This window comes from Clupea harengus, chromosome 7, assembly GCF_900700415.2.
Source record: "Clupea harengus chromosome 7, Ch_v2.0.2, whole genome shotgun sequence".
Lineage (NCBI taxonomy): Eukaryota > Metazoa > Chordata > Actinopteri > Clupeiformes > Clupeidae > Clupea > Clupea harengus.
In genome coordinates, this window is record NC_045158.1 from 26,324,819 (window position 1) to 26,338,173 (window position 13,355).

Consider the following 13,355-nt stretch of genomic DNA (forward strand, 5'->3'; position numbering starts at 1 on the left):
GACCCCTTCTCTGAAACATTGCTTTAGCATCCACTCACGGGAGATCTTCCACTCTCTCTCGCTCACCTTCTCGCGCTGCTGGGAGTTCCTGCTGTGGATGGATCCAGCCAATCACGGAGGAGTGAAGGGAAAGCTGCCCTCGAGCGTCCTCTGCGGAGAGGTAGATGTTCATGTTCATAATACTACACTGCTGCTCCTACGAGGTCAACTGTAATAACCCAGCCCCACCTACATTAGCAAACATAGCCCTGTGTAGTCCGTTAAAGTCAACTTCACTGATGGTGTCGTAGCAACTACCTTACAAACAGGTATGGAGCTGGTTTGTGTGTGAATGAGCTGGTTTGTGTGTGAATGAGCTGGTTTGTGCCTGAATGAACTGGTTTGTGCCTGAATGAACTGGTTTGTGTGTGAATGAACTGGTTTGTGTGCAGAATGAGCTGGTTTGTGTGCAGAATAAACTGGTTTGTGTGTGAATGAGCTGGTTTGTGTGCAGAATGAGCTGGTTTGTGTGTGAATGAGCTGGTTTGTGTGTGAATGAGCTGGTTTGTGCCTGAATGAGCTGGTTTGTGTGCAGAATGAACTGGTTTGTGTGTGAATGAGCTGGTTTGTGTGTGAATGAGCTGGTTTGTGCCTGAATGAGATGGTTTGTGTGCAGAATGAACTGGTTTGTGCCTGAATGAGCTGATTTGTGTGCAGAACGGCACCGGCAAGAAGAAAAAGGAAAAGGGCGATGGGTCTGAAGAGGAGGGCAGTGAGGACGAAGATGACGAAGACGAAGTGGCTGGGCGAGAGGGGGAGGGGGGTGATGGTGAAGACAATGTTGAGGACCTGATTGAGAGCAGCTGGAACGTCATGCAGTATCTTCCCCAAACGGCCTCCTGTCAGAAGTACTTCCTCATGATCATCTCCGGTAATGTTTCAACTCTACTCTAAGCATGTTATGACCCTGCTGTAACTCTACTCTAAGCATGTTATAATCCTCCTTATTGTTTCAACTCTACTCTAAGCATGTTATGACCCTGCTGTTTGTTTCAACTCCACTCTAAGCATGTTATTATCCTCCTTATTGTTTCAACTCTACTCTAAGGATGTTATAATCCTCCTTATTGTTTCAACTCTACTCTAAGCATGTTATGATCCTGCTGTTTGTTTCAACTCCACTCTAAGCATGTTATGATCCTGCTGTTTGTTTCAACTCCACTCTAAGCATGTTATGACCCTGCTGTTTAGACAGCATCTCTCCCGCTCTTGGACCCAACATGGGAATGGATCTAAACCAAACCAAAATATCTGCTGTTCGTTACTGAATTTTGGAATGTGTGGAGAATTTAGTGTGCTTTGAACACACCGAAAATGTGATGTATGTGAAGTTTCTTATTTTGCGAAGTGAACATTTAAAAAGATTCAGTTGCCTTTTCAGTGTTTGCTCAGCTTGTTATTTTTTTCTGTTGGTTTGTTTTCTCCTTCACTGATATCAGCTAAACTATTTGGATGTCATCTGGTACACTGGTCTGTTATGTGATGATTTGTCCTCTGCAGCTTATATTGCAGCTGTCTATCACAGCATGAGGGAGGAGCTACGGCGGAACGCTCCCGGGGCCACTCCCATTAAGAGGCGGGGCGGAAGTCAGGCTTCCCAGCAGGCAGCAGGAGACGGCAGCTCCCTCCCTGGTGAGACAGGATCCTTCACAAATCAAATCAAATCAAATCAAACTTTATTTTTACGACACATTTCAGACCAAGAGGCAACACAATGCGCTTCACAGAAGAAAGTGTGTTTGTGTGTGTGGGGGGGGGGGGGGGGGGGTATAAATACTTTTAATGCTACTCTGCTCATTTTCAAAGGGATACAAAAGCCATATAATGTGCAAACATATTACAAAGCACTGAGCCAACAGGGCTTTACATATAGTCCCTTCATATATAAACATTCATTTGAACAGTTCATCCGGACACAGGAAAAATATTCAAAATCTGTTTTCTTTTCACGTCATTTTTAGTGAACATTGTAATTTGAATTTTGTAACTGTATAGCTGATGTAAAGTGAACCTGTAGTTCTTCTTGCTGACCCCCCGCCCCCCCCAGGCATGATCAGCTGTAAAGTGAACCTGTAGTTCCTCTTGCTGACCCCCCCTCAGGCATGATCAGCTGTAAAGTGAACCTGTAGTTCCTCTTGCTGCCCCTCCCCCCCGCCCCCCCCAGGCATGATCAGCTGTAAAGTGAACCTGTAGTTCCTCTTGCTGCCCCCCCCAGGCATGATCAGCTTCTCTCAGGAGTACATCTCTGGCGAGCTGACCCAGAACTTCTTCACCATCACGCAGAAGATCCAGAAGAAGGTGATGGGCACACGGAACATGACCCTGCCCTCGGAGATGTTCCCTGTGCTGCCCGGCTCCCACCTGCCCCTCCACAACCCCGCCCTGGAGTTCATCAAATACGTCTGTCAGGTGAACCTCTGACCTCCTGGCACTAGAAACCCTTTTCATACAGTTCTACCTCATATTATATACATGCATTCTCCTTAGGATGTACCTCTCCAGAGATAAAGCCCTTCACAATAATAGTTGTTATAGGATTAGTGGTGACCGATTAATCTTCACGTGATAGAGTTATAAAAATTCAAAGTTATATCAGCCTTTTGTCTTATAACGGTCGATAAAAATGTTCTAATTGTGCTGTTTTGGCCTTTCGTCTTAAAGGTTGTTAAAACGTATTAACTATGCCATTTTTTTTATCTGCTAGACGTAATTTTGGCAACGTTTAGCCACCATATACAAGACATTTAGTACTACATTCTACAATACTACCTTCATCGCCCATCTGTCTTCAAACCACATGTGCACACATACTGTGTTTAACAGAAAATACAAGAATAGTTGATATAGTTGAGTAGTTACATGAGTTGATGCAGGGCGCTGCAGACAGAGTGCAGATCTAATTAAACAAACAGAGACAATGCAGACAATAACAATGTAGGTTCAGCAAATTTGTGTCTCATTTGTTATCATTGTTGTTATATTTTATCAGATGCAAAAAAAACAAAAAACATTGATATCAGCATTACATATCGGCCATTGTCCTACAGTAGGCATCAGCATCGGCCACTGAAAAACCCATATCGGTCGACTACTAGTTAGGATAGTTCTAAAGTTGCAAATTCGTGCTTCAGGGGGCTTAAGTAAATTTGGAAGAGCAGCGAAGATATATTTTTTTATGTACAAAGAGTAAGTGTTTATTGCTTGTGCCCAGGTAAAAGATCTATGAATAAAGCAGTGTTTCTCTGTGGGTGCGGTTCTCTGGGTTATACTGAAGTGTATCCTCCCCTTCAGGTGCTGTCGTTGGATGCAAACATCGTGAACCAGGTGAACAAGCTGAAGCGAGACCTGCTGCGGCTGGTGGATGTGGGCGAGTTCTCGGAGGACGCCCAGTTCCGTGACCCGTGCCAATCGTATGTCCTGCCGGAGGTCATCTGCCACCACTGTAACTTCTGCCGCGACCTTGACCTCTGCAAGGACCCGTCCATGGCACAGGTCAGTGGAACACGTGTGTCCTACCCTTTGCTTCGGTCCAAGAGTTATTTTTATGTTGTATTTTTTTTCTTTACAAAGTAGAGGCACAGAAAACGCACTGCCAGGATGAACAACTGAAAGGGGCAGGGTGGGCTGGTTCATGCCTACTCGGAAGCAAATGTGATTCAGTCTTTAAAACAAAAATGTCTTTATGGCTAGTTTAAAGCTCACAGTCACTGACAAAAACCTCAAAGACTACATGCAAATATTGCTGAAAGCTGTAAAATATTATATTATATTATAACAGCCATACAATTTGAGAACTGTGAGAGTCTGTGAGCTGTGGGGTGAGTGACGTAAAAAGAGCATTAAGAATTTATAACACCACCTTGTGTAAAGGGCTGTGATGCTGAAATTGGGACCATTTATATCAGATTTTATACATAATATATATTTATAGATTTTCATGGAACAGGAAGTTGTATTTGAGGCCTTTTATGTTTCATCATACTAAAAAAAAAGCAATGTATGCCTGTGGTATACAAACGATGGGCTGAAACAACCAGACTCCAAAGACTCTCAAAGAAACTCAGAGGAAAACTGAAACGGCCATCCAACCAATCCTTAATTGTGTATATCGTGTACATGTTCTGTTCTCTTGTGGTACTTGTTTGGGTGCTTCTTCATCATCATATTGTGTAACTGCATATTTTAATTGTTGGTGTATTTTTCTTTTCTGCAGGACGGCACGGTTCTGCCCCAGTGGTTCTGCTCCAACTGCCAGGCCCAGTACGACACGGACTCCATAGAGATGGCGCTGGTGGCCGCCCTTCAGAAGAAGCTGATGAGCTACACCCTACAGGACCTGGTGAGACACACACACACGTTGCCTGATATGTCCTACACACACCTTGTTTTCTTCTAATTGTTCTGTTTGATGTACTTATTCTTCTATTCATTATGATTTTATCAATTCTTTTAATTTAATTTAATTTATTATTTATTTTAATTTTATATTACAAATATATTTTTGTTCTGACTTGAGCGTTTTTTATTACTTTTCTTATTACTGTAATTGATTGTTTAACCCTGTCAAGCACATTGAGACTTCTTTGTATTTTAAAGTGTGCTAAATAAATAAAATCCATTATTATTATAATGATGACCCTGTCGACCCACCTCTGTCTCTCGTCAGGCGTGCACTAAATGCAAAGGGGTGAAGGAGGCCAACATGCCTCTGTACTGCCGTTGCGCTGGCGATTTCAGCCTCACGTTCTCCATCAAGGTCTGTGGCTTATCGCATCTAACATCTAACACTTACACTTACGCCGCCTTCTGATTGAATTTCAACTGCGTTATCACCAAGATCTCCTGCAAGTCTGGATGTCTCATTGATTCCTCTGCTTCCTCCCTGTCTAGAGCTTCTCCGAGCAGATCGGAGTGTTCCGGAATATCGCGGCCCATTACAAGATGGGGTTCCTGCAGGAGACCATCGACTGGCTGCTCCTCATGACTCCTCAGCTGGCCTGAGTGGCTAAACCCCAATGAATAGAAGCTGATTTGTGCCCGACCGGCTTCTGTCACCATCAGTGTCTAGTTTTGCAGACATTATTATTGTTAATGTGCACAGCCTGTAAATAGTACGACATGGAGAAATGATATGGAATGCATGACGAAGTGAGGCATTGGTTAGCATTCGGAGATAAAACATTGCTGAATGAAGATAGTTTTATAAATAAGGTCTCTGAAATGAATAATGGATTTTTCTTGAAGGTGTGTGGTTGTAATGTCTTTTTTGTCAATAAATATTTTTTTCATATAATTTTTGAGCATGTAGAATGACGATCTGTTCTTGCCTGTCCTGTCCTGTCCTGTCTGCGCAACCATAGTAGTCTATTGATCCCCTGGTGAGAGGCCCCATAAAAAGACAAATGTGGTTTCACTGGTGGGTAATTGTTCTCTAATGTTTCTAAGTAATTTCCTGAACAGCTGACAGCTTTTATAAGGTCATCTGTGTTCTCGTTTGGCCTCTGCTCACAGTCTGTTCATCGCCTTGCAGTCTGTTTGGAGCGACACACTGTTTTTCCCCTCTGAAGAACAGCAGTGTGACATGATCGCTGACATGATCCCTCCCCAGCAGTCCATGTTAGACCCGCACCAGCTTGTTACATCACTGGATCCTAAAAGCACCAGTCACTGGTAATGGAACATGTAATGAAGCATAGGTTCATTATCTGTGAGTGTGCTTTGTGAAGGGCAACCCCAACCTGAGCCCATCTCCTCTCCTCTCCTCTCTCTAACCTCATTGTCCCACAACTGGACTCCTCTCCTCTCCTCGCTCTAACCTTATTGTCCCACAACTGGACTCCTCTCCTCTCATCTCCTATCCTTGCTCTAACCTTATTGTCCCACAACTGGACTTATCTCCTCTCCTCTCTCTAACCTTATTGTCCCACAACTGGACTCATCTCATCTCCTCTCCTCTCCTCTCTAACCTCATTGTCCCACAACTGGACCCATCTCCTCTCCTCTCCTTGCTCTAACCTCATTGTCCCACCCACAACACGATCCCATCCTCTGACTCATCAGAGTCCTGTCCTGTCGGCTGATGGGTCTTTTCCTGGCCCCATATTAAAATGTAATTACTTGGATGTCCATGGGTTGATTCGATTGCTTTACATCAAGTGCTCTGGAAAGCCGGGCTGCCAGTCCTGAAAAGGATTTTTTTTTTTTTTTTTTTTTTGTACTGTTCCGACAACAGCGTTCATGAGTTGTTCCTGGTAGCCAGTGGAGGATTGGTCCGAGTGTACTTAGCTGCTCACGTCAGTTTACAGCTCTGTGTTCTTCAGCCCCAAACCATTACTCTTATCTAACTGACACGTGGAAGGTTATTTTCCCAATCACAGAAAAGAAAAATCCATTCATTTTAGAAACACTTGGTTTTGGGTTCCTGTCTGAAGTGGTCCATCCCTCGTGTTAGAGAGGAAACCAGAGTCTGAGTGGAAGGCGCCTTGGGAGGCACTCCTCACCGCAATCTTATTATGAAAACCATTTTGTGGGGAGAGTAATGACAGTATTGTATTTGTTACATGAACCACTTCCCCCCTGGGAAGCCTCGCTTCTGTCTTCCAGCAAAGCTACATCAGCTGGCGTTAGAAATGAAAATGGTTCTTGGAAATGATGAGACTTTTAATTGCCACAGTCCTACTTTTAACTCTTCATGTGCTCAGCATACGTGATTACACTACACAGATCAACCAGAGAACAAACAAATCATCAAGCTTTTAAAAACTCTAGAGTCTGGACTTCTCCGAACAGGACAGAATGCATACTCTGCAATGTTCCGATATGTTGTGATTGTGATTTTATTCTACCTGTTACTGCATTATTATAGAGAGTACACCCTGGCAAACAGTAATACTGGTTAAATGATGTGTTGATTCATTCTTTTTTTTTTAAACAAATAAGAGATTTGTTTTCAAAATTTCAAGTACAGTGAAGACTAATGAAGTTAAGATGAATTTGACTGAAGCAGTGGTTCCCAAAGTGTGGGGCGGGCTGCCCAGAAGAAACCTACACAACCAATTACAGGTGCTCTTACAGCATAGTAGCCGATAACTACAAGTGATGAGTTTATAGCCTACTTCGTATTTATATATAATATGGCCAGGGACTACCAATTAGCCTATATGTTAGAAGGGATAGCCTAAGAAGAAAATGTTATGGATTGATCACCCAGTCAGAAGTTAAAAATGTTTGATATTGAAATATGTATCTGTTCAAATGTAGAAACAATGTTTAAGAAAAGCTATGCAACCGCTGATGGGCTTCTCTTTATTTTATTAAAAGTTAAATTGCAGGTGATCATTTTTGTTCGTTGTCAAAAGGGGGCCCTGCCATGAAAAGTTTGGGAACCGCTGGAAGCTATTTATTGTAGTTCAAGTTTGGTATGTGCTCTGCCGTAATGTTTTTGTCTCTTGAAGGCTTCTGGTTGAGGTCATGGTTACAGACTTGTCCAGAGGATCTCAGGCACTGTGACCATGTGTGGTTTTAAAGGTCTGCTGAGTAGGCCACCAGCACAGTCACTGTACAGGTCTGCAGCTGAGTGGCATGCTGTACCGCTAGCCAAGGGGTGGGAGAGTACGCCATCCGTCACAGCGGCACACCATCTGAGAGGTCTGAGTGTATGGAGCCGTAGCTCGTGAGGGTGAGGTCTGTGACGACGATGTGTTCCACGGGCTCGTCAGAGGACTGGAAGAAAAAGAGAGAGAGAAAAAAACTTCACTCGGAAATCTGAATTTCACTGTAATCATACATTACAAAGTAGCACATCAGAGAGAGGTAAAAGTATGTTTGCATCTTTCAACATAATCTCTCAGTGATTCTGCATTTTTATCTTTACGCTGTCAAATTTCTTGTCGCTGTAAATCTCGTTCTTGTCAATGAAGGTCAGCATGATCCAATCACAGATGATGGAGCACTGAAAAAAAAAGTATGAATGTTCTCTTAGGTTATTAGACTCTTCACAGGATGCTCGATTTCTGTATGAACTGGAAATCATGTGACACTTACAATTCCAACTGATGTCATAGCCGTTACTGCATTGATGATGGTTGGGACGATGTTGAATTTCCCAGCCTATAGAGAGCGTCAGAGTTAACTGTTGTTTTCTTACTGTGAGGAATAAAATATCAGTTTGATCTGATACTACTCACATGCCCATGGACGATGATATCCAGTCTGATTCCAAAGGCCTTGATAAGTGTTCTGTACTCCTCACCGTTCCTGCTGTAATACTTGGCAAATCTAAGGAGCATTTTTACATCTCAGACAGTGTGCATCCATGCAGCTAACGCATGAAAAGTTAGCATTTCCAAGTGATAAAATATCTACGGTGATGAGACCGAGTGTGTGACTAATCATGATCCATTATTTTTCCTTCTGAACTTGGACCTTGTGCTCCAGCGTTCGACATGCGTCCAGTAGAGGACAACATGGCAGTGGCAGAGACTCTGTTGGTAACATTTACATTTAGTCATTCAGCAGACGCTTTTATCCAAAGCGACATACAATCAACCTACGAGCAATAGAGACCTAGTGTAACAATAAATAAATACTACTGCGACTCAGCATGCGTCCAGTAGAGGACAACATGGCAGTGGCAGAGACTCTGTTCGTAACATTTACATTTAGTCATTCAGCAGACGCTTTTATCCAAAGCGACATACAATCAACCTACGAGCAATAGAGACCTAGTGTAACAATAAATAAATACTACTGCGACTTTAATAAGAAATTCAAAAAAGTGCAGGAATGTAACTACTGAAAGTGCGAGTTAAGTACTAGTTAGAGGAGATAGCATTAGAGGAAGGATAAGGAGAGGTAGAGGAAGGGAGTTAGGAAAGGAGGTGCTCTCTGAAGAGTTGTGGCTAGAGGTAGAGAGGGCCGCCCCTGCTCTGGTAGTGCTAGGCAGCTTGTTCCACCAACTACGAATGAGAATAGGCTAGATTCCCGTACTTGCACAGACGGCAGTGCTAAACGACGCTCATGAGACGAGCGCAGCATCCTGGGGGTAACATTTGCCCTTACAAGAGCATTTAAGTAGGTGGGAGCAGAAACAGCAATCACTCTGTAAGCAAGCTTAAGAGACTTGGTAAAAACCCACCTGTAATTATACCCTGAGTAAGGCAGGTTCTTGCGTACGTCCAGCCTCCTGAATGCATAAGTGGGCACACACGCTAAAGGGTCCGCATCAAAGTTGCACTTCCAGTTAATGAAGACTCCTATTACTCCTCCCTGGAAGCGCAAAAGAGTTGAGCTCTGGTAATGTTTCAAGGTTCAAGTTTCAAGTCTTTTATTGTCAGATGCACAGAACAACACAGAGTCAGACTGGGCACTGAAATTCTTAAGACAAGACACCGCACAGCAACCTAACATAACAACATAATATAACATTACATATAAGTACTCTGAACATAAATTACACATATGATACACATATAATGAACCTACTAAATATACAAAATAAATATACAATACAATATGCTAAACATATAATGCACATATAATAACCTATACTAACCTTATAAATCTAAACTAACCTAAAGACAAATCAAGTGTGGGAGTAACAGTAATGTGTGCAATCATAAAGAAACCTGTCCAGTCCATAACAACTTAGACCCGTTTGTATTATATTATATGTTATGTATTGTACAGTAATGTGTAATGTGTCCTTGGCACAGACAACCACTTAAGACTAATAAAGACTTACGGTTCTGCATAGCTCACTGAATTTTTCCCTGGCATGCTCTGCGATGTAGCCCAGCCGGAAAACAGGACAGTAAGGGTGAGTCTCTTCATTGTAATGGCATCGGGGGATATATTTGACTTTTCTTCTGGGCCTGGTGTTTCCTCTAATCAGGGAAGTGAAAATAAATATTATTTGTTTATTGTTTCATTTTGTAAATTTTTGGTTCATCGGCCACCTCAAAAATGGAAATAGGGAACTAACCTTAGCACTTTGAATTTCGGAAAGTGTATTGTATTTTTGATATATACAGAAAAGTTGACAGCTTCTGCCAATGGTAGTTCTCTGTTGAAATGAGAAACACAATTCAGAACATCAGGAAAAGCGCTATGAGTGGAATGAGTGTCATGAGTCCACTGCATGGAGCATGGCCAGCTGACTGACTGACTTGCAGTGCAACACAAAAGAAAGTACGTTCTAAACACCTAACAGCAGCAAAGGCTTCAATAGGACACCACGACTGGATTTCACATGTCTTGAAGGTGTAGTTGTAGTATGGCACACAACGTCCTGTTCGCTGTCCTTCAGAAACACAGGTCAGAAACACACCTCAGTCAACATAGAACTCAGCAGAGTTTTACATGCCACTTTTATCTAGCGGTTAGCAAGCTTTCACCTACCATTACCATCAAGGTCTATTTCCCCAGGAATACAGTCTGAATCTTTTGTACAGTTGGCCTTGGCAACACGGTAATCCTGTTAGATAGTATAAAATGGCATTTAAGAAGTGCTTCGCTAGTTCGAAGTATGTGAATATGTGTACAATCCTTCAATAGCAGCCTTACTGTCCTTGACAATGATGTATGATGTTAAATTTAGAATGGGCAAGACAGTAACTTTGATATGGTGTTTATAGCTGCAAAAAATACATTGGTTTAGTATAGCATAATTTTCTGTACTAGATTGTTGTATAACTTAAGGTAGTACTGAAAACATGAAAACCTCATGTTTTCAAAATCCCTACCCATCTTCTGCATTTCATTAGATGTTTCTGGACCATAAAACATTCAATAAAAATAAAACATATATTTCTATAATATAATAGAATAGAATAAAACATATATTTCTTCTGTATGACAGGTCCTGAATGGTGCGTAGATGAGTCATAATGCATCAAATGCTTCCTTACTTCTGCACATGTGCCTTGCTTCTGATCATGAGTAACCTCACGCCTCAGGATAGTGCTAATAACATCTCCACCCTGCAAAAAAATAAACCTTATAATAATAATAATCCTACACCATGTGCTCAATACAAACAAAATGCATTTCCATAGTGGGTGGAATAAGCGAATTTATAATAATAACATTAGCCTTGACTTTCATGAGCTTGTCCAAATAACCATAGCAACCAGGGCATATTCATCAAAGCCATTTCAATCATGACTGTGTGTAATACACCTCTGTATGTAATGCAACTCCATACAATGTATGTCTGAAGTCTTAAAGGACCGACAGATGTTTAGGAGGATGTTCAGAGGACCTGTAGATGGCCCTTCAGAGACATGTTCCGTACCTCGGAGGGATGGACGTATTCCACCATGTCCAACACATTGTCCCCCTGTAGGGCCACTCCTCTCATCATAGTGTACACTGAGCTCTCAGGTCTGGTTTCAGTGTCCTGATATGCCTTCTGACTGATGAACACATACCTGTGGGGATATCAAACCAAGCATTGCACAGGCAGTTTCATAGCATCCATGCCTCCCCTTTAGCTTCTGCACTCAAAATGTTGGCCAAACATATGTTTTTTTTTTATATATATATAATGTTGGCCAACATTTTGAGTATATATATATATACACACACACATATGTTCAGGTATGTATATTTTGGGTGATTCTTTTACAAATGCCTTTATTATGATAAACCTATGATACATTTCCTGCACTTGTTTTGTGTGTGTGTGTGTGCCTTTGACATAATTAGGAAATGGAACATACAAAATGGGTCCATTTGGGTAAAACTACACATTGATGGCTGTTATGATGAGAAACATGATGGCCACTCAGCCGCCTGACAGCTCAATTAGTCTATAAAACATTCCATATTAAACATGCAAGGTCATTTTGTTCACTAGAAAGATAATGTTCTGCTCAAAATCTGCTTCTAATCAGTTTTTGAATACACATTGTGATTCCAGGTTTCCATTCACAAACTGTCCCCAGTGTTGCTTATTCAACACATGCCTAGGTGAATCAATTGCAACATATTATTTATTTCACCATTAAATAAGCAAAGTGGTCAAAAGGGCACATCATTTGCACACTGAGCTGGAAATGGTTCATATAGAGAGAAGAGATAGGGAAGATTATGAAAAAAGAGCACATCTCACAGCTTCTCTTGTGTACTGGAATTACAGTTTCCCCCACTGCAAAGTAGCCTACACACCTAAAATGACCTGATTTGTTTATTAATGATAAAAGTTGCATGAAATGCAGAAACGTTTCTCATGCATTCCTCATGTTGATGCTTACAAAAATAGTACTAGTGCATACAACAGCCAACATGGAGGCATTTATTCATAATGGACAAATCTGTTAGAACATTACAAGTACCTTAAAGAAGGTTACATTTGCATCAACATAATTTAAAGCATGTGGTTTATAATTGAAACTTACCAAATGAAGTATGTGATAACTAGAAACTGGACTCCTCTGTATATAACTCCAAGTTTTCTATTTCTTACCACCATTACCTTAGGGGTCTCATAGTCCCAGAAACCAAGAAAATATTCCTTCACAATGTCCTTGAAACCCATTTTCACTTTTCTCTCAGTCTTCCTTAGAATATGTGCTCTCTTGTTCACGAAAAAAACAGAGGTCTTATTTTATACATATCATTTCTTCATCTGTCAATACTCTCTTCCCTCCTGTCGTTAGCCTACGTCCTAGCCCCTCTGATAAAAAAGTAAAGGTAACTAAGAAGCAATGCCACAAGGATGGATTAATCACGGACAGACATTCATGACAAATAAGAAGTTGCTCACTGATGCGCCATACACCCGCGGACACGATATGGGCACGGTGTGCGCTCGGTACGCAAGACGCAAATGTCGTCATCAGCTGAACAAAATGTTGCGCCCGCACGGACTTGTGCGCGTTCACTGCGCATGTGCATGGTACAAAGTTTTTAAGTACTGGCTCAGGGACGACAGAAAGCAAGATCTATTTACGCTATTTATTCATTTAGCAGACGTCTTTATGCAAAGTGACTTCCAGTACATATGAACATTTTCATTAGTAGACTTTGTTTGCTCCCTGGGAATAAAAGAAGATACAATACGAGTTTATTTTATTTCATGCTTCAGCAAATCATACCTGATTAGATAACCAGAAACAGTATTTGAAGGTAGTTTGCTATTCAGATTGAAGAGTGTACCTAAATGGTTGTGAAGGGGCAGAGAAAACTATAGACCTATAGAAAATAATAGTCTATGCTGTAGATTCACATTACGATGTAGATATGCTATTGTGATTGAGTGATTGAATTTGTGCGCTGAGACGTCTCTTCTCTTAAGAAAGTCTGTCTCTTAAGAA

At 41.6% G+C, this 13,355-nt stretch overlaps 2 protein-coding genes across 2 annotated transcripts in view; one reads left to right on the plus strand and one right to left on the minus strand.

The window, feature by feature from the left end:
• Positions 1–5,290, plus strand: part of LOC116220970 (DNA polymerase epsilon catalytic subunit A-like) — a 24,723-nt gene extending 19,433 nt beyond the window's left edge. The window contains exons 39-46 of the mRNA XM_031569893.2: positions 28–160; positions 697–910; positions 1,540–1,671; positions 2,255–2,448; positions 3,331–3,531; positions 4,253–4,378; positions 4,706–4,795; positions 4,930–5,290. Coding sequence (XP_031425753.1) covers positions 28–160; positions 697–910; positions 1,540–1,671; positions 2,255–2,448; positions 3,331–3,531; positions 4,253–4,378; positions 4,706–4,795; positions 4,930–5,040 — 1,201 coding nt within the window. The 3' untranslated portion in view covers positions 5,041–5,290. The remainder of the gene's footprint in view (positions 1–27; positions 161–696; positions 911–1,539; positions 1,672–2,254; positions 2,449–3,330; positions 3,532–4,252; positions 4,379–4,705; positions 4,796–4,929) is intronic.
• A 1,787-nt stretch (positions 5,291–7,077) lies between these two features.
• Positions 7,078–12,748, minus strand: p2rx2 (purinergic receptor P2X, ligand-gated ion channel, 2). Its single transcript, XM_012817855.2, has 12 exons — positions 12,438–12,748; positions 11,333–11,468; positions 10,947–11,018; positions 10,438–10,513; positions 10,243–10,339; positions 10,022–10,102; positions 9,782–9,923; positions 9,176–9,306; positions 8,226–8,316; positions 8,083–8,148; positions 7,913–7,990; positions 7,078–7,761 (listed from the first exon to the last, which is right to left on the minus strand). Exons 1-12 carry the CDS (start codon positions 12,575–12,577, stop codon positions 7,663–7,665), a joined length of 1,209 nt encoding a protein of 402 aa, XP_012673309.2. The 5' UTR covers positions 12,578–12,748; the 3' UTR covers positions 7,078–7,662.
• Positions 12,749–13,355: the final 607 nt, after the last annotated feature.